Source organism: Macrotis lagotis, chromosome 1 (genome assembly GCF_037893015.1).
Source record: "Macrotis lagotis isolate mMagLag1 chromosome 1, bilby.v1.9.chrom.fasta, whole genome shotgun sequence".
NCBI classification, from domain to species: domain Eukaryota; kingdom Metazoa; phylum Chordata; class Mammalia; order Peramelemorphia; family Peramelidae; genus Macrotis; species Macrotis lagotis.
The window spans coordinates 182,560,477-182,588,211 of NC_133658.1; the positions used below are offsets into that span (position 1 = coordinate 182,560,477).

Consider the following 27,735-nt stretch of genomic DNA (forward strand, 5'->3'; position numbering starts at 1 on the left):
CTTCACTCTGAAATTCCTGTGGCTACATTCTGGTCTGTGAATTAGTCCTTTACAAAAGAAATTTGTGATGCTACAAAAATTTAAACAAAGTGGTTGAAAAATAATAATGTGGAGGAAATAAACCTGACTCCAGAGGACAGAACTAGAAGCAATAGGTGAAGTTGAAAAAAGGTCACTTTGGGTTTGATATCAGGGAATTCTTCCTAACAATTGGCATGATCCAAAGGATACCCACAAATTCCCCACAGATCTTCAAGCAGAGGTTCTTTAACCACTTGTCAGATATACTACATTAGATAATACTTCATATATGGATTGAACTAGATGGCTCCTGTGGTCCCTTCCAACTGTTCAATTCTACAATCCTGGGAATTTGACAAGACATACTGTGCTTTGGGCAGATAAAAATTCATGACTTATGAGTTGATTCAAATGGTGCTGTTATAGAAAGGGAATTCAACAATGATGATCAGACTTAAAGAAGGATGTTTGTTCTGTTAGGATAGAGGTCCTTAAGAATCCTTTTTTTTCTTTCATGGATCCATTTTGGCAATCTTTGACTCTATGTAACTTCTTTGGCAAATAATTTTTAAATGCATAAAATAAAATACATGGTTATCAAAATATATATTTTAAGAACTAATGCTCAACTCCTAAAGTCATAATCTCCTATGGAATTTTGTGACACGGGGGAAGAAAATGAGAAAATGGCAAAATTACATGGATTCATGAGTGGATAAGCAGATTCTCAGATGATATTAATGATTACATGAAAAGAGTTGGCTTTAAAGCTAGATTTCCAGTTTACTAGTTTTCATTTCTTGAGGCTCGCTATTAGATCTCACTTACTTTTAAGTTCTACAAACATTACCAGAAAAACAAATGGCAGAAAAATGCATCTACTACTCTTGCCTAATCCTTAGTAAGTGGGTGCATATGTGTGTATTTGTGTTTGTGCTGTTTTTCTATTTAACCTAACCTCATTTCCTTAACTTTTCAGAAGCCAAAGGATACCTTTTTTAAACCTCAAGAATTTGACTTGTTCCTTCTTCAAACTTGATTATTACTTTGAAATATTTGTGAAATATATAATCAAGCATTATTTCTTGGAGATAGGGGTTGAGTGTTTGAAACTATGTGGTAAAAAGAAAACTCCTTAGAGTAATCAATTTTATCATGCACACAGTGAAATCCTGCTTCAGATAATACCGGATATACCAGTGAAATCAAATGTAGAACTCCAGTTAATATGGCTATATGTGCATTGGTATTCAGCACTGTCTTTAGCTACATTCCTGCAGAAGTAAAAGGGACTTGTAAGCTGAACCATGGAGTACATGGAGAGTCATCTGCAATAAACCTTGGACTTGGGCTTTTGTTAACATCTTGTAAATCAAAAATGTACTCTTCTGTATAGTAAAGTATACAATAATTGAAGAATCCAAAACTATATAACAATAACTTTGTTCTCTTGATGGGAAAAGAGAACTGCTCAAGAGTATAGAAAGAGGGAGAAGAAGAACATGAAAGAGTCCACAAAAGAGCAAAATAATTATGGAATGATAAAAATGACCATTGTGATCAGTAGAGCTGACAAGGAATGAGTAATGATGGCTCAAAGGTTTGCTGTACTTTAAAAAATCAAAACAAAACTTTAAAATGTAGCTTTTAGAAGAGGTAGGAAAGTTTTTCTTATTGGTGCAAAATGGATAATAAAAGAAAAATAGAAATAGTCAAATATTCTGGGAATCAGTAATTCAATATACTAGCTGCTGATAGAAATGTTGAATTGCTGTAACTTCTCACCTTTAAGGACAGACCAGATAACGAACATCTGGTAATGAACTCCTGTCACTGGTGAATTTCATTGAAAGGAAAAACCTAAAAAATTTATAAAATTTCATCTTCTATCTCTGTGTGTTGTCACTGCTTGTCATTGCTCATCATTTTCATGTTTTCTTATTTCCTATTCCAAAGAATATTTGAGAGGAGGGGAAAATCTTTAATCCAAACTCCATACTTTACCACTTTCCTTATGCTCATATGAGGTCTGAGAACAGAGACACACAGACTGATTGATAGTAGAAGGGAAAAAAAAAAAGAGAAAATGTTCGGGTTGCTACTTTATGTTATCTAGGTGCTAAAAGGTGAGAAGAGATTCTGCCCTAGTAGAATTCTTAGCTTATCTGTAACATATCAGAATTGGAAATAACTAAATCTCTCTGATGGGACTCTAGGAAGACAAGGATTAACCACAGGAAAGCAAAGCAGGAGATTCTTCCTTGAGAGACAAGAAGAAAGACTCAGAGAAGGGCCAGAAGGCTAACATTAGACTGTAATAAAAGCTGAACATTTCTAGGAAATTGTGAATCAGAAATCAGATTTAGGATTTTTTATGTATCCTAAGACCAAAAGAAATAATGGGTAACATAGGTTTACATTTCTAGAAATTTTTCATCTCCTTCCTTCCCCTACAGTGTCTCTCTAAGGAGTAAGGAAACCAGAATATTAAGGAGCCTTTGAGAATCTATTAAAGACAACTAGAAACAATTTTGGAAGGATATGATGGTCTTCTTCCAAGTGCTGGAGGGCAATCATGTGGAAGAGGAATTGGTTGTATGTTAGGATCAGAGGATAAGAGTTGAAAAGAGAAAAATTAAAACATTCTGTGAGGAAATTATTTCCTAACAATCAGCATTATCTAAGAAGAAGCAGACTTCTTCTAGAATGGTCCACCTTCACTCAGTTTTTCTAGGGAACACTGAATGACTTTGAATCAGATATTAAAAGAAATTCTTGTTTAGGATTGGGTTGGACCAATATCTTCTAAGCAGATTCTGTGATTCTTCAGAAAACACTTGGATTTTCAGACTAGGTGAAAAGTATAATCATCTCCTTTAAAATTTATTTTGATACAAGCTAATATGATGAACCCAAGATCTATACGATCATATATAATAATGGAAGGAATGTTACATTTTACACTTACAAGTTCAATTATTAAATTAATTACCAGAAATAATTGACATTTTTAAATTCCCTAATCAGCAAATGTCACTCTTAGTCTCAACCACGTTCCTACTCTTTCCATCTTCTTGCCTCACCACCACCAAAATGAAAACTATCTCTTCTTTCCCCCACCCTACAAGCTCTTCTGAAGGATTTAACAAACAGCAACAATTCATTTTCATTTTTGTCATGATTTCATTATTCTATAGAGGTTTACTAGGTTTATTTTTTCCAAGAAATAAAGTCAAATGCTATGTACTGTGTATTTTAATCAATATTTTAAAAACAAACTTACATGAATTTATATGAAGTTCTGATATTTGTACCTGTTATATTTTTATAGTGCCTGAAATAGTCTGCATAGTAAATTTAACATTTCCTTTTGCTGTGAAATCATCAGTTGCAAGAAGCAATGTAACATTTCAATGACAATCATTGTACATGCAGAATGTCCAGCCAAAAGCATGTGCCACTTTCAAATTAACTTGCATCAGCATGGGGTGCTATATAGTTTGCATATCAACAACTTGGCAAGGTAATCCAAAAGAATAAAAGTTATCCCATTTATTCATGCCTAAAAAGAGTTTCCTTTCATGAAGGGAAAACAAAAGTTTCCTGTCTTTAATCTGTAAGGCTAAACTTTCCTCTCAGTTTGATATGTTGTTCCTTGACTCCCCTGTGCTAGCCCAGGAAAATCAAAGCAATGCCAGAAAAACATGAACATTGACTGATTTCCCCAGGAAATTCCCTGCATGGAGAGAGAACAAGTGAAAGGGCAGATATTCACCCTTAGAATCTGAGAGAAGAATTTTCACCCACAGGGATTAAGAATGACCATGTGCTGAGCCTTCACTTTCTGTTGGCTGGTATGCAGCAGTTCTATTGGTGTGTCCTAGGGGGAATGAAGGTGACAGGCTTCATAGGTGCGTGAGCTTTGACTACCTGATAAAGGTTTTCCATGGCTATAGTCTGTAAGGTTGCCTCCCCCTATCCCATATGTTTGTACTGAGATCTGTCCCTTGGAATCTGCACCTGATTGGCTGTCATTTTGTGATGAATATGGTAGATGGTGAGTGTTATCACAATAACCAAGCCCAAAATCAGCCCCAAAATCAGAGGCAAAGTCTCTTCCAGTTGCTCCCGCTCATCAACAGGGCACTTATGCTCTGAAAAGGAAAAGACAACAGAATATCAGTGACATACTTTAAATGCTTGCAATGAAATGCATACTGGTTCAGAAGCACAAGTCAATTGAAAGGATCATAGATGTAGAACTGGGAAAGATCTTATGGGTTATCAAATCCAACTTCGTCATTTTGCCGATGAAAAAATTGAGGTCCAAAGCAGCAGAGGGGGAGCATGAGGGAAAGTGATTTAACCAAAAGGCAAAGTTTGGTCCATAACCTATATACTACTTCCAGTCCTCTGATGCTAGGAGAGAAATCATGAATTGAATTTACTATACATTATGATATATCCAAACTAACATTGTACTAAGACTCAATGGAAGCTTATTAAAGAGACTTTAAAGTTAACAAGTTCATTGCAGAATGTAGAATAGTAGCCTCATAGGTGACTTGGTGGAACAAATCCAGTTATCTTCAGATACAGGATTTGAGTTGGAAGGAATCTTTCTTTTTTAGCTTTTTAAAATTTTTCAAGGCAATGGGGTTAAGTGGCTTGCCTAGGGCCACACGGCTGGTAATTATTAAGTGTCTGAGGTCAGATTTGAACCCAGGTACTCCTGACTACAAGGCCGGTGCTCTATTCACTGTGCCACCTAGCTGCCCCGAGTTGGAAGGAATCTTAATGATCATATGTTCCACAACATTGTTTCCCCAATACAATAGTCTCTCTATTACCCTCTTGTAAAAAAGAACACACTGGTATATTGACTATATATGATCGGATATGTCTTATTTCACATTTGCTATTCTTCTCATTGAAAAAGAGGAGACAATTTCCTATTATATACCTTCATGGTGACGTTTTAAAAAAATTGCTTTCCCCAATAAAATCTCAAGTTACCAGTTGTGTCTACTTGACATGAAAAGAGCAGCATTATATTAACTATCACAATGTTTCCATTCCCAGATAGGATCCTAGGCTCAGAGCTGCACATGATGCTCCATTATCCATCAGCATCATTAGGATGACAAATCTATCAGATTAGTTACTGGATGGGGTTGAACTCCATCATTTTACAGATGAGGAAACTATAGCTCTGTAAGGACAAGCAATTTACCCATCGTCACCCAAGTAGGTAGTAAAGTGGCAAGGCTGGGTTTCAAGTCTGGATCATATGACTCCAAATCTAGCTCTCTTTTTAATACTTCTACCACACTTCCTATTTGGCATCATGGTGGTAAAACACTTGGATGATGAGAACTTGTTTTTTTTTTCCTTTTAAAGTGGCATAAAGATTTGATCTCTGTTATTTATGTAGTTGATTAGGTTCTTGTTTTAAGCTGAAGTAATTCTGCTTGTTCTGAGTTTTCTAACCCCTTTCCAATTGCTTGATAATATTTTAATTCACAGAATTGTGGGTAGAGAAGAACTCAGAAGACTCATTATCAAATAGTTTATTCAGGATAACTAGATTAAGGCCCCCGAAATTCATTCTTTTAGGCTGAACTCAAGAATTCCCATTGAATCTTTAAAACTGGCAACTAATAGACCATAATTTTATATGAGAACAACTGGTAGCCTGTTTTAAGGAACCTAAGAACCAAATTTCTTAGCAGTTATTAGGAAGCAATAGTGTTTGTTGATAGTTCCCCACAGAGGATCAATTTTCCAAATCAATAAGCACCCATGTATCTAGATTCCTAACCTACAAACCTCTGATCCAAGTTGGAAAGCCATGGAAATGAACCAAGGACTTGAATTTGCTTCTGGGATATACTTTTACCTGGAACATGTCCTTTGTCAGGAGAAACTAATTAATCAACAGAATCAATAGAAGACTGGGATCTAAACTTTTCAAGTTACTCTCCTTTATCCATCAGCATCAATAACTAATTTATGAGATTAGTCAGTGGAAGTTCAGAGAGGTTCAGGAACTTCCTTAAGGTCCCAGAAGCAGCATTTTTGTAGAAAAGAAAGAGAAGTAAAATACAAGTAGGCATCTACTGATCAAGCAATAACTAAAAATATTGTGGTACATGAATATAAAGTAATATTATTATTTCAGAAGAAATGATGAAAATGACTAATGCAGAGAAGCATAGGATGCTGAATTGAAATACACCAAAATAAGCAATAGAAGTAAAACAATAGACTCAATAATTACAAGATTGTAAACCAAAAGAACAAAAAATCAAAAAGTTGAGAAAATATACCTTCCTATTTTTAAATTTTACTTTATTTTTTTCTGTTACATAGAAAAATAGTTTTCAACATTCATCTTTTTGCAAACTTCTAAGTTTCACATATTTCTACCTTTCTCCCTTCACTACTCCCCATGACAATGAGTAATCTGATATAAGTTATAAATGTACAATCATGTTTAATACATTTCCATATTAATCACATTGTGAAAGAAGAATCAGAACTAAAGGGGGAAAATCATGAGAAAAAGAAAAGAAAAGAAAAACTTTAAAAAGTGAAAATAGTAAACTTTGTTCTACATTGATAATCCATAATTTTTTTTCCTATGGATGGAGATAGAAGAAAATGTACCTTCTTTATTGCAGAATAGATTTGTCATCTAGAAGCATTTATGAATTCAATTAAATTATGTTTTAATTGTCTACTCTGTGACTGGCACTATTTTAAGACCTGGCTATAGTTAATAAAATGAATTTGCTGCCCCGATGTTTTTAGTGTGTTGTTTGTTTTGGCTGAACTTTCCTCTCTTTTTCTTTTTAATCTTTGAAAAAAGAAAATCTCTCTAGGTACATTGGGAGAAACTGAGAAATTGAATAAGAAATGAATGCAATATAAAACTCAAAAGGCATTAATAAAATATACACCCAAAAGCCCAAGAAAGTTGGATTAAATGACTTTTAAGGACTGTTCCATTCTATCTATGAACCTTTTAATCAAACTGCTCTGGCCCAGCTAGCTGAGTTGAAGCAGGTAAACTATAACTCTCAGATTATAAAAATTTACAGAAAGGTTAAGGATCGTATTATAAAAATAGCAGTGGCTTTGTTGGCTCAGGTTTCAGAGAACTTAGAAGGGTTAATTCTTTGATCATAGCTTTTGTGGTAGCCTTAAAAGATAGAATTGTTCAAGTCAATAAGCTCTAATTAAGAAGTACTAGGTACTGAATTTACATCAGTTGCTCTACTCGCCTCAAGACTCCACATCTTGCCCCAACACCATTACCATTCTTAGCCTCTTCTCTCCACTGATTAAAGGACTAGAAGGTAAATTCCTCCCAAAGCCTCCCCTTATAAAGGACAGGGATCTGAAATTTTCAGCTCTCCTCTATTCCATTAAATGCTTTGATGGTTTCCTACTCCTTGAAAAATCATGGCTCATCCTCCCTGGTGTTCCCCACTAGGCTACAGTTTTTTCATCTTCCTTCTGTGTGTTGTCTTCTCCCATTAGATTGAAGACCAGGACTCTATTTTTCTCATTTATATTCCCAGTGCTTAGCACAGCCCCTGGGACATAATTGGCCCTTAAAATATTTGTTGAATTGAATGAAAAAATTCCCAGGAATATTCTCCCTTTGAGTCTCAGTTTTATTGTTCTGTTTTAATTATATCCAACTGTTAGTGAATCAACTGGGATTTTCTTGGCAAAGATACTGGAGAGGCTTGTCATTTCCCTCTCCAGCTCATTTTACAGATGAGCAAACTGAGACACACAGGGTTAAATAACTTTCACAGGGTCATATGATCATATTTGAACCTCAGAAAGAGGAATCTTCCTATCTCCAGGTCCATCACTTCAGATTTATAAGTAGCTTAAATTTTTGCTCTGATCTCATACTCTATCCTGAGTATGACATTGCTTCTTCTGAATTATAGATCATAGGACCTCAGAGTGTATTTCTATGTAATTCTCACACTGGGATGGCTGAACATGAAAAATATTCCTGCAAAGAGAAAATTTATATTAAACTAGAGTAGTAGATAATTAGAGAGTAATACCAGAAATAAAAAACATAAGATCATTGATTTAGAGCTGGAAGGAACCTTGGACCTGTGTTTTACAGATGTGGAAACTAAGGCCAAAAAAGAATGATTTGCCCAAATTAATCAAATATAGCATAAATTAAAAGTTATTTGGGAATTATAAAATAGATAAGCATCAATATGGGGTAACAATAATAATATAACTAGCATTTATATATGGGTTAAGAAACATCTGACCTGTGGGTCATATAAGGTCTATGAAATCATTTGGTATGGCACTGTCATGGCAATAGCAGGTAGGATTCAATAAATATTGGACCTTTTTAGGGGTGAATTAATTAAATGTTTGGTCAAATTTGGCAGGTCAATTTTTAAGTTCATAATTTTCTGTGGTGCATGAATGATGCTATAAAGATCCAATGGCCCTTAAATTGAAAAAAAAGTTCCCTACCCCTGATTTATATAGAGCTTTTATGTTTGTAAAGCACATTTATAAATATTAACTCATTTTATCCTGAAACAATCCTGACAAAGATACTAGGGAAGTCAAGGAAAGTCTTCCTGCAGGGGGTGAAATGAGCCATTCATGAAAAGTTTAGGGTTTTGGCTACATTAAACAATTTGGAAACTTAACGTTTTCTAGTACTTCCATTATATTTGTTTTGCTTTCTTTATAAAATTCAAATAGGAATCTTAGAACAATTGTAAACAAAACATCCCAGAACAGTAGATACTAACCAAGTAAGATATAATCCAATACAATTGTACAATCTCATGCCGACGATGCTGCCTAGTAAAGTAGGAGCCTAGAAGCAAAAAGCTTGCCTCTCATATTGGGTTTTTCAGGTCTGAAAAAATGTTTAGACATTGGACAAAAAAAGTGTAATTTGATAAGTAGAAAATGGCATAATAAGATGGCATTTAATCTACTATCTAAATTTTCAAAAAAATATGTAGAATGATAGAAAAAGTATAAAATGTACTTCAGCAATACACTATTAAATCCAAATACTAATATAGCTTTTCTTTTTTTAAAAAAAGTCTCCTTTTCATTTTTTTCTCTCAGTCATCTATGTATATATATAGAGAGAGTCCTAGGTAATTAATAGAAAGAAATTGGCAGAAGTGAGGGTGAGGAGACATTAAAACAAAAAATCTCTGCTGGATTCAAATCATTTGTGATTCACAGTTGTTTTTGTAGCCTGCCAAATCACTTCATGAATATGATGCTGCATAAGAAATCCTGGTAGATTGGGGCACTGTGACAGGGCCAACTCAATCATCTCTGTTGCAATTTCTTATTGAAAGACGGGTTTGCAGTGTCTGGAGTCCTTCTTCTATTGTATATTTGGAAATGTTTGTTATGTAGAATTTTTTTAACCACTAGTATCCATCTTCCTTAGTGAATGTAAAATAATGGACAATACTTACTAGGCAATGCATACATGTATTCACACATTTATACATGCCTAAATTGATAGCTGTGATTACTTTCCTTCAGTGTTTATATTCTTGCAAAATTTATGTTTTTTTCCTTCACAAAAACCCTTTTTCCCACCCTTCTCTAGAATCCAGTCTAATATAGAATCTAAAGGGATAGCGGAAAACCTCTTGATAAAAAGTCCTTTGCTACCTCACTTGAGAAGTCTTCCCAAAATCTCTCTTATCATTGAACATATTAGCAGGAAAAGAGTACTCCTCTAGTATTCTTGGACTCATTCCAATTATGTATTATTCTCTTTCTCCCTCCATCCCTACCTTTCCCCTCTCTCCCTTCCTCCCTCCCTTTCTCTCTGTCTCTGTCTCTGTCTGTCTCTCTCTCTGTTTCTTTCTCTCCTCTCTGTGTCTCTCTCTGTGTCTCCCTGTCTCTCTGTCTCTGTTTTCTCTCTCTCTCTGTCCTTCTTCTCTCTGTCTCTGTCTCTCTATCTCTCTCTCCTCTCTCTATCTCTGTCTCTCTTCTGTTTGTCTTGCTCTCTCTCTCTCTCTCTCTCTCTCTCTCTCTCTCTCTCTCTCTCTCTCCAGGTATCCTGAAATAAATTTCTTTCTATATCTTATTTGAATATGCAGGTTTTATGTTTGGTCTTTCTTTTTCCTGTCCTAGTGTAGATGAAGATTTACTACAAAAAAAGTTCATTTAGAATAGCACATGCTACTAAGTACAGAATGTAAAATGGGTAGGAGAACTTGGTCAAACCTCCTTTTCATTTTTTAGCAATAATCCTAATTAACCTAGAAAATAGTATTTATTAGTTCAGGCATGAAATTATAAGCCAAGGGGGAGTTGCCATTGGCATCTTTTGCCAACAGAATACTCTATTCACTTTTGGTGCATTGGATACCATGGTTCTATAGGAGAAACTATCACATTACAAAAAACTATGATCACTCTGGAAAGATAGAACAACTGCTTTATGTTGTTTATTTTATGGGAAGAACTACAATTCACAGGCTGAAGAAGTATCTATTTTTGTGAATGATATAATTCTTTTAATTTTTAACATTATGAATTATTTTTTTCTTATTTTTATCCATATTCACACAGCAAATTTTTTTAAAATTCATTTTATATGCCCAAAGGGCAATAAAAATGTGCACAACCTTTGATCCAGCAATACAACTATTGGTTCTATATCCTGAGGAGATTATGAAAAAGGGTAAAAACAACACTTGTAAAAAAAATATTCATAACAGTTCTGTTTGTGGTGGCAAAGAATTAGAAATTGAGTAAATGTCCATTGATTGGGGAATGACTGAATAAATTGTGGTATATGGACATTATTGAATATTATTGTTCTATTAGAAACCAGAAGGGATGAGATTTCAGCGAAGCTTGGAAAGACTTGCATGAATTGATACTTAGTGAGATGAGCAGAAACAGAAGAACATTGTACACTGTAACAGCAACATGGGGTTGAGGATCAATTTTAATGGACTTGTTCATTTCATCAGTGCAATAATCAGGGACAATTTTAAGGTATCTGCAATTGAGAATACCATCTGTATCCAGAGAAACAATTATGGAGTTTAAACAAAGACCAAAGACTATTACCTTCAATTTTTTAAAAAGTTGTCTTATGTATACCTAATTTCACTATCTCTTTTATTTTATTTTTTCCTTAAGGATATGATTTTTCTCTCAAAACATTCAATTTTGATCAATGTATAGCATGGAAACAATGTAAAGACTACTGTGGGAGTGGGGGGGAAGCAAAGTTGGGAGGAAATTGTAAGATTCAAAACATTACAAAAATGATAGGTTAAAAAAATCATTCTGAGTAAATATTAAAAATATTAACATTGTACAATGGATAGAGCTCTAGTCTTGGGGTTAGGAAAATATGAATTCAAATACAATCTTAGATTCTTATAAGACTTTGTTACCCTGAACAAGTAATTTTATCTTTGTCTGCCTCAGTTTCATCATATGTTAAATGAGTACTATAATAACAGCTACTCCCCAGAGTTGTTGTAAGATCAAATGGGATAATATTTGCAAAGCATTTTGCAAATCATGAAGCACTAAATAAATGTTAATTATTATCATTATTATACAATAGTCTGTAGTCTCCCAATATATGTAGTTATATTTAGTAGGATGTACATTAATGACCCAGGCCAAAAAAGACTCTCTGGACTGTAATATATTCCCTTTTGACAAGAGAATGATTATACAAATAACTAATACATTTAGGCACAAATATCTCAATATTATTTTTAAAATAATAAAGTTGAATAAGAAAAAAAGTAAGATATGACCAAAACTATATAAAAAGACTGATAACCCACACATCATGAATTCCTTCTTCAAAAGATATTCAGAAAGCATTGGATAGATCAAGTACTGAATAATAGCACAAAAATTTAATTGGTGATACAATAGACAGAAAATAACTAGCTACCAAAGTAGAAATCATTTTAAATTTATCTATGTAGCATCAAACCATCAAGTCATTTACACAAAAGTCAAAATAAACATCAAAATGAAAGAATATAAATGAAAAAATATTAGGAGCAATTAAAATAATTCCAATCTCCCATGTTCAATTAAAATATTGACACTGAAAAAGGGGAAGGACTAAAGGAAAAAACATCAACACAGATTCTTGCATTGCCCTTTACTACAGAAATTTGTATCATGAGTCAGTTTCCAAGATATGGTCAAAAGTTTATAGAAACTGTCTTAGTCAGAGGCAACTGATCTCATCACTAAGAAAGGAAACTTGATAAATGAGGAAACCATTATTTTTATGATATAAACTCATCTGTAAAACATTAGAAAGGAGAATAAAGGAAGATCAAGTAGTATCACCTTACAGAAGAGGAGGAAATGAGTCAGCAGAAAACTTGGCTGGAGACCCAATCAAGTGAGATCATCCCAAGAACCTTTATTGATGAAGCTAGACCCTTAGAACAAGACAATAAACAATCTGTGAATTGAACAAATCTTTGGGTTTTTCTGTCACAAGCTACATTCATCATTGGTGACAATGGAGTCACAACATTTGGGTTTCTATTCACCAAATATTATTTAATTCCTCATCTATATTCTAGGCACTGGAGATACAAAGTCAAAGCTGAAGGATTCCTGTCCTTAAGGAGCTTATACCTAACCTCAGGACAGATGTGTTACATGAGAAAGGAAAGAATGTAAGAAAAATGAGCACATTCTTTCAGACTTTGATCCAAACAAAATACTTGATTTGATGATCTATTTAAATATGTATTATCTTAACATAGCTTTGCATAAATAATATTTTATCTCAATCAAAAGAAAAGAAAAATAAGCAGGGAGGAAAGCTGGAACAGAACAAACATACCTAGGAGGAAATCCTTGGTGGAGACACAAAAATTTTAAAAGCATTGAGAGAGACCAATTTTCAAGATAACTGAAGTGAGACATAATGGAAATATTGAATTCCTGAGGGGGGGAAAGATCATACACAGGTTGATACCCATCCTTCACACTCCCTGTATAACCTCGAGCAAATCACTTAACCTTCTTAGACCTCAATTTCTTCATCAATAAAATGGGGGGGGGGTGAATTTGATGACCTCTGATATTCTTTCTAACTCTGAATCTATGATTCCCACTGAAAGCAATCTAGGAGGCAATAATATTTGAATATTCTCTTATGAGAATAATCCACACACATTTTGGGGGAATTTTCACTGAAAATATGAAAAGGGAGGTAGAATGTCTACTGAAACTACATCTTTACAATTGCATAATTGACTAAAAGTTGGAACAAATGGAAGACCCCTTTGTTAGGGAAGGGGGAAGAGGGTAGAGGAAGGGTATTTAAACAATAAAAATAAAAATAAAAATGCACATTTGACTTAGTGGAACAAAATGCCATTTTAAAGGTTGTCTTCCAATGATGACTGACTTATTTATTTGTCCATAAAACACATGATTCCTTGAAAAACACATCCACAGAGTTAGCCTTAACAGGGAGATATATATTGACCATACATGTTTGTCACTACAATTGAGGTTGCTTATTATGAATGCAAATAGAACAAAGATTATACTCTCCATATTGTGCTCATGACATCAAGAACCCAGATACAACTGGTTCTTCTCAAAGAGATCCATGGCTCAAAAAAATTGATTTATAATCCATACCAGAAAAAGTCAAAAAAATGAAGCCTGCTTCATGCACCTTATTGGTAACCCAACGTGTTGGTCCACTAGTACAATATATTGTAACCAGTCACTGCTGATGATCAATAATTTTGACAAAGAATTCAATAGAAAGAAGAGGGCAAGGAGAATTTGACTGGTACTTTCAATAACTGTAAACTATTCTCTGACACAAGTTCATTTTGCCTATCACCAAATTTTTTTCAGTGATGTTTTATGACTATAAATCCTGGAAAATAAAAATTTTCCATGAATTAAAATTGCACATAACTCAAAGGGCAATGAATAGACACTACAGTAGGTACAAAGAGCTTGAAGTATATTGTCAATGATGATGTATGCATAAAAGAAATCATCCAAGAAATGTATCCTTGGTAAAAGTTGATTGCCTGGCTGTCCATAAAACATAAGGATACCAGGATGTTATTCCTGGTATCCAAAGAATGTTAACAAAATCAAAATTGTCAAGAGAAAGACCTCTAGTATTTGATTATGTTTTCTTTGATGGGTTTTTAGAAGAATATGAAAAAGAATTTTTAGGATAAAAAGGTATGAATGTGTTTTAATCCACACCACTGGAGGAATCACATTGATGGTATCCCAGATCGATTTACATGCTGAAATAAGCAAGTTCATCATTGCTAGTTCAGCTGCTACACAAATACACTTCAGGGTAATAGTACTAGTTCTGCACCTTGGAGAGGCTTCTAGATGTTACAATGAACAAGTAGTGATACAGAAAGATAATAGGAGAGAAGAAGATGACTCTGTCAGCTATTTTCTACAGTAATACTAATTCCTGAATCATATATATAAATATATGTCTGTCTGTCTGTCTGTCTATCTATTTATAGCAACCCAAGGTCAAAAACAATATAAATCATCCATTACTTTCTCCTCACCTGCAAAATGTGTCAATACAAATACCCTGGAGAAGCTAGATGGTGTTTACAGTGGATAGAGCATAGACCCTGGAGTCAGGAGGACCTGTGTTCAAATCCAACCTCAGACACTTAATAATTACCCAGTTGTGTGACCTTGTCACTTAACCCCATTATCTTGCAAAAAGAAATACACATACCCTATTCAAGATGTAAACCTTGCATTATAATGAGTAATTTGGAATTTATCCTCTCTTCTTTAATAAGTCCCTTAATGATAGAAATAGGGTCTGCAATGCCAAATGCTAAGAATAGTATATTTCTAAACTTATTTTAGTTCTAGAAGTATTTGTTAAATGAGAACCCAGGCAAACCTGATTACCTCAAATTTAGGGCCATCTCCAGTTGTCCTGATTCATATCTGAGCACTGGACCCAGATGACTCTGGAGGAGAAAGTGAGACTGGTGACTTAGCAAAATACCCCCTCACTTTGTCATGGCATTACCTACCTGATGTTATGGTATTCTTAGAAAATGAAGGAGAAACATTATCATTATAAGTGATAAATGACTTTTTCTAGGATGATGAACATAGTTCCTGGTATACAATAAGAGCTTAACAAATGTTTATTGATTGGTCAATGATTTCTTCTTGGGGATGATGAGGACAGGGATTCTTGTTCAGGCATTAAATGGAATAAATAGTCTAGTAAGTCTCTACCAATCAGAAGAATCTGTGATTCAGTTATTTAATTACTTCTTTGGATATTCCTTTTAAAATAATTATAATAATACCTATCATTTGTAGCACTGTGCAAGAGCTTTATAAATATTAACTCATTTGATTTTAAAAACTACCTCTTACAGTTATTATCTGCAATTAACATGTAAAAACTGAGGCAGAGAGATTAAGGGACTTAGCTGGGGTCACACAGTTAGGGAGTGACTGAAGCCAAATTTTAATTCAGATTTTCCTGATAACAGGCCCGGCATTTTATTCACTGTGCCACCCATCTATCTTATTTGATGTCTTTAAAAACTTTGGGAACAAATAGAAAATAGTGAGATAGATTCTAGCTTTAACCCATCCCAGGTCTTAAACTTATAAATCTTCTTTTGGTGAAGCATTTCTTTTTGATTTTGCAAGGCAATGGGGTTAAGTGACTTGCCCAGGGTAATACAGCAAGGTAATTATTTTTTTTAGGATTTTGAAAGGCAAATGGGGTTAAGTGGCTTGCCCAAGGCCACACAGCTAGATAATTATTAAGTGTCTGAGACCGGATTGAACTCAGGTGCTCTTGACTCCAAGGCTGGTGCTTTATCCACTATGCCACCTAGCCAGCAAGGTAATTATTAAGTGTCTGAGCTCGGATTTGAATTCCAGTCCTCCTGACTCCAGGGCTGGTGCTCTATCCACTGTGCCACCTAGCTGCCACATTAATATAATTATAATACAGCACAACTAAGAGGCTCACATCAAATAGAGTAAACAAAGAAAGACAAAAGTAACTGATAAAAGTTGGAAACGGTTACTTAAAACCAAGTTTCATCTCTGCAAACCAAGGAAGATAATATTTTTGGTTTTTCTGCTTTATCTGGTTAAGCTATGTATTGCAAAAAATTTTAATTTTCTTTAAAGTCTAAGGCACTCAGGTCTTGGTTAAAGACCATTTTATGCATAATTATTCAAAGTTTAAACAAAAAGGAAGAGGAATTGGATATCTTAACACAAAGGGACAACTTTTAGCTTAAAAGTATCACTGAGATTTGTTGGGATGAAATTACTTATTGAAGGATGGTTTTAGATGAGTATATCTTATTTTAGAAAGGAATGGGAGAGGTAAAAGTTGGGGAGAGGGTTAGCCCAGCATATTAAGAAGATTTACTCATGATAAAATTCAGTGAAGGAGAAGCATGATGAGAGTACTTGACTGAAAGTCAACAAGAAATGATTTTTATTATGGAAATTCAATACAGACCACCTGAATGGAAAAAAGAAATAAAGATCAGGAGTTTGTGAAGCAGATCAGAAGTCTGGCACAGAGATATGACATGGTAACAATGGGGGACTTCAATTATCCAGACATCTGTTGGAGATCTAATTCAACATAAGCAAAATAGTAAATAATTTCATGGTTTAATTTTATGCTAATTTCATCCTTCAAAGGCAGAGGAATTACCAAGTTGGGATTCTGTTCTGTGATTTGTCTCACTAAGAAAACAATTAATAGATGGAACTCTATTATTCTATTAGAAATCAGAAGGGATGAGATTTCAGAGCAACTTGGGAAAACTTGCATGAATTGATGATGAGCAAGATGAGCAGAAGCAGAAGAGCATTGCAGACTTTAACAATTAACATGGGATGTTGTTCAATCTTGATGCACATGCTCACTCCATTAGTGTAATAATTAGGGACAATTTTAGGGGATCCATGATAGAGAATACCATCTGTGTCCAGAGAAGGAACTATGGAGTTTAAACAATGACCAACAATTATTATCTTCAATTTTTAAAAAGTTGTTTTATATATTACATAATTTTGCTATCTCTAATATTTTTTTCTTCCTTAAGGATATGATTTTTCTCAACAATTCAATTTTGATCTATGCGTAACTTAGAAACAAATATAAAGACTATATCAGATAGCCTTCTGTTGGGGGAAGGAGGGAGGAAAGGGAAGAACAGAGAAAATTTGTAAAATTCAAAACCTTGAAATAAATGATTGGTAGAAACTACTATTGTATATATTTGGAAAACAAATTATTTATATAATAAAAAACAAAACCAAAACTTTTAATAAATATGCTAATTCACAAAATAAAAAGAATTGAACAGTTGCTGATGTGAAAATGATAGAACCCTGGAAGGAAATCACCACTCCCTCCCAAAGTTTGTGATAGAGGAGAGAAAATCCTAGAATATTCTGACATGTAATCTAGATTTTGGGAGGGTTTAAAGCAAAAATATTATCCCATAGGCTAAAAATCTTGCTTTAGAAGTCATTCTAGGAGGGAATAGAAATGCTTACAAGTGAAATTCTGACCATACAAAGGAAAATTATTCCAGTGAAGAATTTGAAAAGATCCATATAGATACCCAGTAATCTCTTCCCCCAATATAGATTTTATATAAGAAATGTTCAGAATATGATAACAAGACTAGACAATTGAGGGAGAATATAAGAGCATCATAGAGTCCTATAAAAATGTCAGGATAGCTAAAGTTCATAATGAGTTAAAACTGGTACAGAAAGGAAAGGTGACAAAATATTGGTAGAATGGGGAGAAAAGGGATAAAATAAGAGATGGAACCTTTGATTAGGGTGGATGATGTGATAAGTGACAACAGAGAAAAGTCAGAGACTCAAATCTAATTTTGCTTCTATTTGCTAGTGAAAATGACTTTTGCTCTGAAAATGGCAAACCAAAAATGACTGAAATGGAGTGGATGCCAAAATATGGGGAGAGGTATGGTACAACAGTACCTAATTCATTCTGATGGATCCAAATTACCAAACTCAGAGGAATGACAAACTCAAATAAAAAGATACCTGACAACTGTATTTTCTGAGCCAGTAATACCTGAAGTAATATGCAGAGGGAAAGGAGGAACTACAAAACTAGAGAAGATAAATTTCATAATTTTCAAAAAAGAAAAAGAACAAAATCTAAACTATAGGATGGTGAGTTTAATTTAATTTCTGTGAAAATTCCATGATTGTTCACTAAAAACATAGTTGACAAATATTAAGAAAGGGAATTCATGATTGCAGAGAGCCAACATAGCTTTAAGTATAAATCATGCCAAATTAAACTCTTTTCTAAATTAATACAAAAAATTATCTTTGTTCCCCTATATTTTAACAAAACACTTAATAAAGTTTATCATGTTATTCTTGTAGAGAAGATGGTAACATATGGACAAGATGATAATATAATCAAATGTATTCAAAACTGTTTGGATGGCTGAACTCAAGGAATAGTTGTTGATGGTTCAAAGTTAACCTGGCAGCATGTCTTCAGTGGAGTAAGGCAGGGATCTATCTGTTCTTAGCACTGAAACTTTGTATTTTGATCAAAGATTTGGATAGAAGCATAGATGCCTTGCTTATTTAATTAGCAGATGATACAAGGCAGGAAAACTTAACTAATCCTCTGGATGATAAAATACAATGAAAGATCTTTACAGGCTAGGGTTCTGGGATGAATCCAAGGAGATTTAATGCTATACAGAAAAATTTAAGCCTTATATTTGTGAATAAAAGTAGATGTGATGAGTGTAGTGAGATTACATTTGTTTTTTGGGAAAATGAGATTTTAAAGAAATGAACGTTCAATAAGTCAGCAGTACAAGCTGTTAGTCAAAAAGGCTAATGAGATTTCTGATTATATTAAGCAAGGTATAACTTCTGAGAATAGGGAAGTGATAGTCCCACTCCACTCTGTTCCCTCGTTAGCCATCACCTACAGTCCTAGACTATTATATTCAGTACTGGAAACCACAGTTTAAGGAAGACTTTTATAGATTTCAGGGTCCAAAGGAGGTAAAAGTTCCTTTGTGAGACTGTATCTATCAGTTGACAGAACTGGATATCTTTAAATTTGTAAAGATGTAAGGGAGAAGGAAGAAGATGGGGACAATAACTTTTTTCAAGTATTTTTAGTGGATAAAACCAGGAATAGGAAGTAGAAGTTACAGGTGCAAATTTAGACAAGTCACAAAAAACTTCTTGACAATGAGAGCTATCTAAAAGTATTAATAGATTGACCAGGAGTTGGGTTCCTTCACCTCAAGGTATTCAGGCAGAAGCTAGAAGACCATTTGGGGGCAAATATAATCTTTCCTATTTTCATATATGAATTAAACTAGATGACTGCTATGATTCTTAAATTTTGTGATTCTGTGAGTCTCATACTGGTCTAGCACCAAGGTCACACAACTATAAATAGCAGAACATGGCCTCAAACCTAAGTTCTCTTATTCTAGAGACAAAGCTCTTTTTCCCTACACCATATTCTCTCTCCTATTTTTCTTAAATCAAGGTGAATTGAGATGACTCAGATTTTTAGTCAGTGAATTGATAAAAATAGCCAAGTTTTTACAATCTCAAGCTCCCTTCTTTGCGTTGCATCCTTTCTACCAGTTTAAGTTTGGTTTCATAAGAACATAGACTATCTTTGCTTAGAATAGGAATGACAAGCTTTTTTGTCCTTTGGCTTTATCTGGCTTTTCACTTTTTTAATCAAAAAAGCAACTTTGAACTTTATCCTTTTTTCACATTAGTTTGGTTTGGGATGAATGATTGCTTCTACAGTTAAATAGTGTTCCATACCTTAATCATGAGATTAAACACCATTGCTGGTATTTATCCATGGGATTATAGACTGCAGATTTTGAAGGATTTTGGTATAAATGAAGGGAAAGATTGATGATGTAAAACAGAAACACTTTTCAAGGCAGAGTAAATGAAGAATCAGTGTACTCTAAAAGTTATTATTAGCTAGGGGGTCCTACATGTAACCAAGAGATTTTTGAACCCAGCCTTCTTGATTTCTGAGACTTCAATTCTGCTATACTTAAATCTTCTGGAATTTGTATCCAGTGTTCTGAGGAATTGGAAGAAATTAAAAGGTGCAGATAGTGGTTGTCAGTTACAGTGTAAACTGTTATTTATACCAGTCTTAATCATACTATATACTACCAAAACACAATGACATCCATTAAAAGCCAGTAGTCACAGCTATTCCATGAGTTTTTAAATGAAGATCCCCTTAAATTAAATTTAGAAATAAGGTCAACATGTTTAGGTGGTTATAATAATAATAATAACATTAATAAGATTACTTTCTGCATAATTTATTTATTTCCAAATTTCTTTCACATATATTGGCTAATTAGAGCCTTGGGACAATCCTGCAAGGTAGGACTATTATTGTTTTCCTCATTCTGGGGATGAGGAAACTAAAGTTGTGATTTGCTCAGGTTTATAGAACTAGGAAGATTAAGTATTAGGATTCTACCACACATGTGACCCCATTTGGTGCCTTTATTTCTTACTATTTATTTCCACCCTAGTCAAGATTATCCTAATCTCATTGAAGTATCAAGCAGTCTTCAGGAGATATCTATGCTATTTCATCATAGTTGGCAATGTATTTATAGAGTTCTTATAGTCTTTATAGTGTATCAAGGTAATGAATTAATTGTAAGAGTAAATCTCAAGAGAGTTCTTAAAAATTCAGTTAAGCCTAATTCAAACCTATAAATATTATATATACATATAATATCATTGAATATATTTTAAGCAGTTTTAAGTCAAACTTGATGCTTTAAGATGACTAGGGAATAGAAATGATAATGAATCAGAAATATTCTGTTTTTGTCAAAATACAAACTAATAAAGTTTATTGATCATTTATAGTACAAAAGATCATAGATTTAGACCTGAAGGGGTCATTTGAGATTATATAACTGAAATTCCTCATTTTATATTTGAGGAAACTGATATCCAGAGAGATTAAATGACTTGCCTAAAATTACCCAAGAATTTTATAGTAGAGGCAGGATTTGAATTCAGGTCCTAATTCTAAATCCAATATTTTCTCAATTTCTCAAAATTGATTAATTAAATTGAATCAGATGGAATGTTAGAGTTTTAATTCAAATCTAATGAATCTTGAAGTTCTGAAGACCATGAAGCTATAATGGAAGCAAGTTGCATTGGAAAATTCTTCCTGTGTTATATTGTGGTTTGTGAACTACAGAAATCATGTGTACACACCTGAAAAAATCAATAGAATGGCAGTAGTTGCCACTATAGGAGGGAATAAATGAAATGAAAAATTTTACTTATCTATTAAGATTCTTTTCTGGTTCTGCCAAATGAAATGAAGTGATGTCTCAAAACAGACCGTGTGGGTAGATGCTCGAATAATAGGAAGAAATAGCAGGACAAACAAGACTCTGACTTTAATAGATTTGAATGAGTAAAATGATTCCCTGGAGTTATCTGCTTCCTCAGTTGAAGTAAATATAATTTCAGAAAGCCAATGTATAGATTAGTAGATGACTTTTTAATTATTACACTAAAAGTCTTAATGAGCAATTGCTGGGTGAGTAGTTTACTTCTGAATATAATGTGCTCAGGTTTAATGTAAACTAGTTGCTCTAAAACTCATAAATTCTAGAAGTACTATAATAACTCACTTAACCAAACTTCATTTCTATTGTGACCTCCTCTAGTAGCTACAACTTCAGACCTGGAAATGATCAATAATGGCTTTTCAGAATGCAAAATAGATGTCACAGAAAGCAATGGACTGTGAATTAGGAGATCTGGGTCTTAGGTATTCCACTAATTAATAGTCAATTATATTCCCTGAGTATCCCCAATTTTCTAACCTGGAAAGTAAGGAGTTAAATAACATTATCTCTAAAGCCCCTTGTAACAATACCACTTTGTGGTCTTGTCATGATTCTATAAGAGACTATTCCCCACTGATACCAGATAAATGTAGATCTTTGACAATGGAATAAACACTAGAGACAGAATTAGTGTATTTGGATAGGATTCCAAGATCTTCTACTTATTACTCATGTAACTATGGCCAAGTTGCTGGACTTCCAATTTCTTTATCTATAAAATGAAGGCATTGTCCTAAATGTACTCTTTGGTCACACCTAACTATAAGATCAATAAATTTCTTTCTAGAGTAAGTTTGTTTGATATTTCATCGTATTGGAAGTCTCTATAAACCAACTTTACATAATCCATTGATTACTAACATAAATAATGAAGATACTAAGATTCTACAAGGCCTAGAACTTATAATTTGTTATCTCAATGCACCTAGACACCAATGCATCAAGAAACCAATCAGTGATCTTCATAAATTACAATGGCCAAAAATTTTTAGGAGTCAGTATTGTTTTAACCCAGTTAGGTTATTATTCAGGCAACACATAATAGACCATTGGTGCAGCCAAATTTTTCCACCTTTTCCATTTTCTTAAGAGCTGTTAATAATCTAACATAGCCTTTGAAGGTTATTTATTTCAAACCACAATGAAGTGCTGAAGAAGGACCTTTAGATAATAGTTGGGTCTATCTCATAATGAATGTGTCTTGTCTACTCTATCAAAGTTTTTGCAAAAATGCCAAATTAAAATTGAGAAAACCAGAGAAAACCACCAGAGAAAACCACATCATCCCAGCACAACTGGAGTTGTAACTGGAGCTTTTAGCTATCCTTCAATAAAAAGTAAGTCTTACAAAAGACTTGAGAGTGAAGCACTCATTTTGTATCAATTATTCAGAAATTAGCAAATTTCCCACACTCTCCTTACCTTCACTGAAAACAAAGTCAGAAATAATATCAAAGGGCTGGATGTGGACTGATGAGAGGAGCATGGCAACTGTTTTCTGATGATCATTGGAGGTGAGGGAGATGGTCTGTTGAGCTTGACACTCATAGGATTTCCCAGCTGGAGTGACTAAGGCAGATAGGCGATGAGAAGTGGCTGTGTGCTTCCCAGCTACAGAAGTGGCACAGATACCAGTGAAATTAATCATATGTAAATAATAATTACCATTTATGTAGTACTTTTTAAAAACTCATTTAATGCTCACAACAATCCTGGAAGTTGAGTGTCATAACTATTCCCATTTTACAGATGAAGAAACTGAGACAGACAATTGACAAGTCACTCTACTGGTACCTGAGACTGGATTTGAGCTCTTCTCCCTGACTCTAGCCAGATAGGTGATGCCATAGGAAGACTCATCTTCATGAGTTTAAATTTGACCTCAGACATTGACAATCTATGTGACCCTAAACAAATGTTTGCCTCAATTTCTTATCAGTAAAATGAGATGGAGAAGAAAATGGCAAACCATTCAAGTATCTTTGCCAAGAAAACCCAAATGGGACCATGAAAGAATAAGAAACAACTCAACAACTTCCTGGTTCTAGATCTATCATGCTATACACTACTCTACGTAGTTCACCCCATAGGACCTCCATTTCTTTTTTTTTCTTTTTTTTTTGCAAGGCAATGGGGTTAAGTGGCTTGCCCAAGGTCACACAGTTAGGTAATTATTAAGTGTCTGAGGCCAAATTTGAACTCAGGTACCTGACTGCAGGACTGGTGCTCTATCCACTGTGTCATCTAGCCACCCAGGACCTCCTATTCTAATCTCCAATAAATCAAATAAGACAATGGGGGGGGGGACTGACCATCCCTGAATACTTTGAAACTTGAACACTGTATTTAATATTTAATTTTTAATTTAATGCCCCCTAGGATTATTAAAGAAATAAAATCAGCAACTGATTTCCTCAGTTTTTGAATCTAGTCATTTGTGTTTTAGTTGGGGGTAATTATTTTGAAATCTAAATTTCTATCTAGTGATAAAAAATTTCAAAAATACAGATATGAACAAATATTTTACTCAAATCTTCCTCTTCAGCATCATAATTTTTCTGAAGAAAGGCATAATTTGAATTGCACTAGATAAATGTAAAAATAGTGGTTATGCGTATAAAGCCATTTTTGCAAAGCACTTAAATACATTTTCTCATGTGATCTTCATAACAATCCTGTGAGAAATATAATGCAAATATTATCAATTCTCTTTTTTTCCTGAAAGAAACTAAAACTCAGAGAAATTATGATTCAAAATTACATAGCTAGTAAGTTCCATGTCTGGGTCTCAAATGACCTACAAATCTGATTTTTTTCTTTTACATTCTTATTTTTTCCATCATTTCCCCTCCTATAATAATTCTAAAGAGGTCCTGTAGCATATGTTTTATTGAACCAAAGTAAAATGTATTTTGTAGGTAGGGGTATACAACTGATGACTGAAAATTCTTCTGTGTTGAAGCAGTGTATCAGAAATATTCTACCTACCACCAGAGCTAAGGCATAAAACTGAAAAAAATTCTTAAAATTTGTAAACATCAAAAAGATTGAAACAAAATCAGATGATTTCCTTAACTATGCAACAAGATATAGAACAAGCAGTTGGAAATTCAGAGATATTTTCATGGAGATCTCAAGAAAAGATGAGAGGTTTTCTTTTAGATAATTGGGGGAATAGATTGGTGAGTGGGTATGAATGGACTAATTTAGCAAACTGTGGCACTTAACAGTCCTTCATTTTATTCATTTTACTATATATATATATATATATATATATATATATATATATGTATGTATGTATGTATGTATGTATTAAGAATTAAGGGCCAATGACCAAGTATAAAAAGGAAAAGTTCCCAGAAATATGTGAAGAGGGAAATGTAAAATTCGCTAGACTTTCTGAGAATGAGAGAAAACTGCAGCACCATTGCACTGCAGTTTCAAGGTAGAAAAATCAGAGACAGACAGACACACAAACACGCAAACACACAAACACACACATACATACAGAGAGAGAGAGAGAGAGAGAATAGGGACAGAGAGAGAGAGGAGAGAGAGAGAAAAAGAAAAAAGAACTGCTGTTCCCCAATCTTTCATCCCCCACTGCAGAGTGGGTTTCATTGGATGCAAAAGAGGAGCAGAGCTTTTCTGATTGATGGAAACTGGTTAAATCACTGGCTTAGGCATGTGGAAAAGGAAAAAGGAACCTAGCCTCAGGCTTTTCTCTGCAAAGCTAAAGAGTCTAGAGACTGGGATGGACCCTGGGTCAAGGTGGCCAGATGGATTTTGGATGATTTGTCTTTGCCCTGCAGTGGAAACATCTGGTGATTGCAAGTCTTCTGGGAAATGGGGCAGCCCAACCCAGTACCCCAGAGGGTACAGGAGACATCCTGGTTCCTGCCGGACCATAGAAGGAAAACATAGCCTGGATTCTGCTCACTAAGCAAGAGATTGGGAACAGAAAGATTCCCCACCCCACCCTCCCCCAGGCTGATTCCAGAGAGTTTGGGGAACTGAATTTGATAGCCAGGGTGGGAGACACAGCCATCCTTCACTATCTCCTGCTTGGTGAAGCAAATGACACATCTCTCCAGATCCACCCCAAAACTCAAACCCCCTCATTCTTACTTACGAAAGACAGCATCTTTAAAGTATGTTCTCTCTGAAGAATCATAAAGAAACTGAACTTTGCTCAGTCTCCAGGAAGCTTCCAGGCCTTTAGAGGTATTGTGGCCTTCCTAGAAGGATAAAAGAGCATTCAGGAGAAAGGGGACTTAGAAAAGGAAGTGGCCTTCCTGTAAATCAACTCCTGGTCCAGCAGCTTTCCTAACCTTAGCTTTCTTTTAATGTTTGTATCATTTGCCGCCTCCTAAATACACACTATGAATATTATAAAGAGTGAAGGCATTGCAATGCAATCATTGCCCACTTAGTGTGTTTGAAAGGGGTCAGTAAAATCATCCCCAGTCAAGTGAGTCCTGCTTGAAAAATCTCTCCCCCCAACGTATCCCTACTCTGGAGTTACCTTCACGAAGAGCATTTTGAGGGCATAAGCTTTGTCGACCCAGAAAACTTGCAACTCGGATTCATTGTGCCCACATCGACCCTTCATTTCAGCCCCCCGGGAAAGTGGAATGTCAGCTTGTTCCGTGATCAGCTGGAGGCAAAAACACATGGAAACCTGACTCAGAAGCTGGCGGAGACTCAGCCCCACACCCAGCAGCTGGGCCCAGGAGAAGCGCATTCAAGGGAATGGAAAGGGTTCAGCGCCAAAGCCTTGCGGCCTTCATAAGACCTGGGAATGAATTCAAAGGTGCAGCCCAGTGGAATCTCTAAGGTGAAGGTGCCAGTGGATGGAGAATGGAGGAGTTGGAAATGAAAATGTATCCAGACAAAACTCTCAGAAAGACACTGGTCGCTTTTGTCGCAACCCTCTCCCAATCCCAAGGCCATGCGGAATGAGCAGTAGTTGGGTACATTACGGGAACAAGGTGCAATGAAGCGGGTAAAGCAAAGGGAAGATGCTGGAGGATCAGTTTGCATTTCCAAAGAAAACACCATGCAGCATTCAAGAGGAACAGCTAAAGTCTTCTTGGGGCCTGTAAGGTAGGGAACCTTTGCCTAAATTCATTCCAAGCTTCGGTCAGCACCCTGTCTTAAAGGGACTTCAGATCCCTCTGTGAACTAAGACTTGAGAGCAAGCTGGGTCAAAACGGTTCCTTACATCGACATAATTGCTGGCCCATACATCATAAGGTACAATAAATTTTGCTGCAAATTCTGCCATTAGACACGTTGTCCCATTTTCCCGCACCACAAATATATCTTTTTCAGGGTTAGTGGAAAGACCTGAGAGATTTTCAACTTCTTGTTCTGCCATGATCTGAGCAATTGTATCTGTGAAACAAAAATATAATATCGGTTCTGTGCTTGATAATCCAATGCTTCGGAGCCACAGTTAAGCACAAAAGGCAAAGATTCAGTGTTCAGCTGGTACCTTAGGTTAAGTCAATCTCAAAAGTTGCCGATTTTGCAATGCATTGGACGTGTAAAATTTAACAATGAGCATTAAAACCCTATGAAAAGACATCGATCGAAACACTGTCCCTTATAAATCTGAAACAGGGGAACCCTTTTTTCTAGACCATGCTTTTCTTTAAAAATCTCCAACCCATGCACGTCTTAAACTCCTCTCCCTGAGTTCTGTCTCTGCGAATACCATAAGCCATGTGTGAATCCCTGGTAGAGATGAGAGCACATACTAAATAAAGCGAGTCTGTTTGAATTGAAAGATAGCTGGCAGACTACAAGATGCCAGTGGTATTAAATTTAAAAAGTTCAACCCGACCGCTGGACTCTAGAACCTTACTCACAGAAAAGCAAGAAAAGGACTTGGAGACGCAAGATTCTCGGAGCAGTTCTCCTCCTGTGGTCCATGATTCTTCTAGTGACTGGATCCAGATGTTCTGCGTTCGATGGGGAAATCCCAGAAAGACTCCTCCAAAGGGGGAGGGAAAAAGGAGAAGAGGAGAGAGAGAGAGAGAGAGAGAGAGAGAGAGAGAGAGAGAGAGAGAGAGAGAGAGAGAGAGAGAGAGAGAGAGAGAGAGAGAGAGAGAGAGAGAGAGAGAGAGAGAGAGAGAGAGAGAGAGAGAGAGAGAGAGAGAGAGAGAGAAATACCAAGTAC

At 35.0% G+C, this 27,735-nt stretch overlaps 1 protein-coding gene across 2 annotated transcripts; it reads right to left on the bottom strand.

Annotated features, from left to right (window-relative positions):
• Nucleotides 1–3,996: 3,996 nt before the first annotated feature.
• LAMP5 (lysosomal associated membrane protein family member 5) lies at nt 3,997–27,488 on the bottom strand. Of its 2 annotated transcripts, XM_074226008.1 has the most exons (6): nt 27,425–27,488; nt 26,776–26,948; nt 26,077–26,208; nt 25,684–25,789; nt 22,974–23,162; nt 3,997–4,175 (listed from the first exon to the last, which is right to left on the bottom strand). In XM_074226008.1, the coding sequence occupies exons 1-6, from the start codon at nt 27,486–27,488 to the stop codon at nt 3,997–3,999; spliced, it is 843 nt and encodes a 280-aa protein (XP_074082109.1). The 2 variants fall into 2 exon arrangements, with proteins under 2 accessions (XP_074082109.1, XP_074082116.1); XM_074226015.1 differs by lacking the exon at nt 26,077–26,208.
• Between the last annotated feature and the right edge of the window lie 247 nt (nt 27,489–27,735).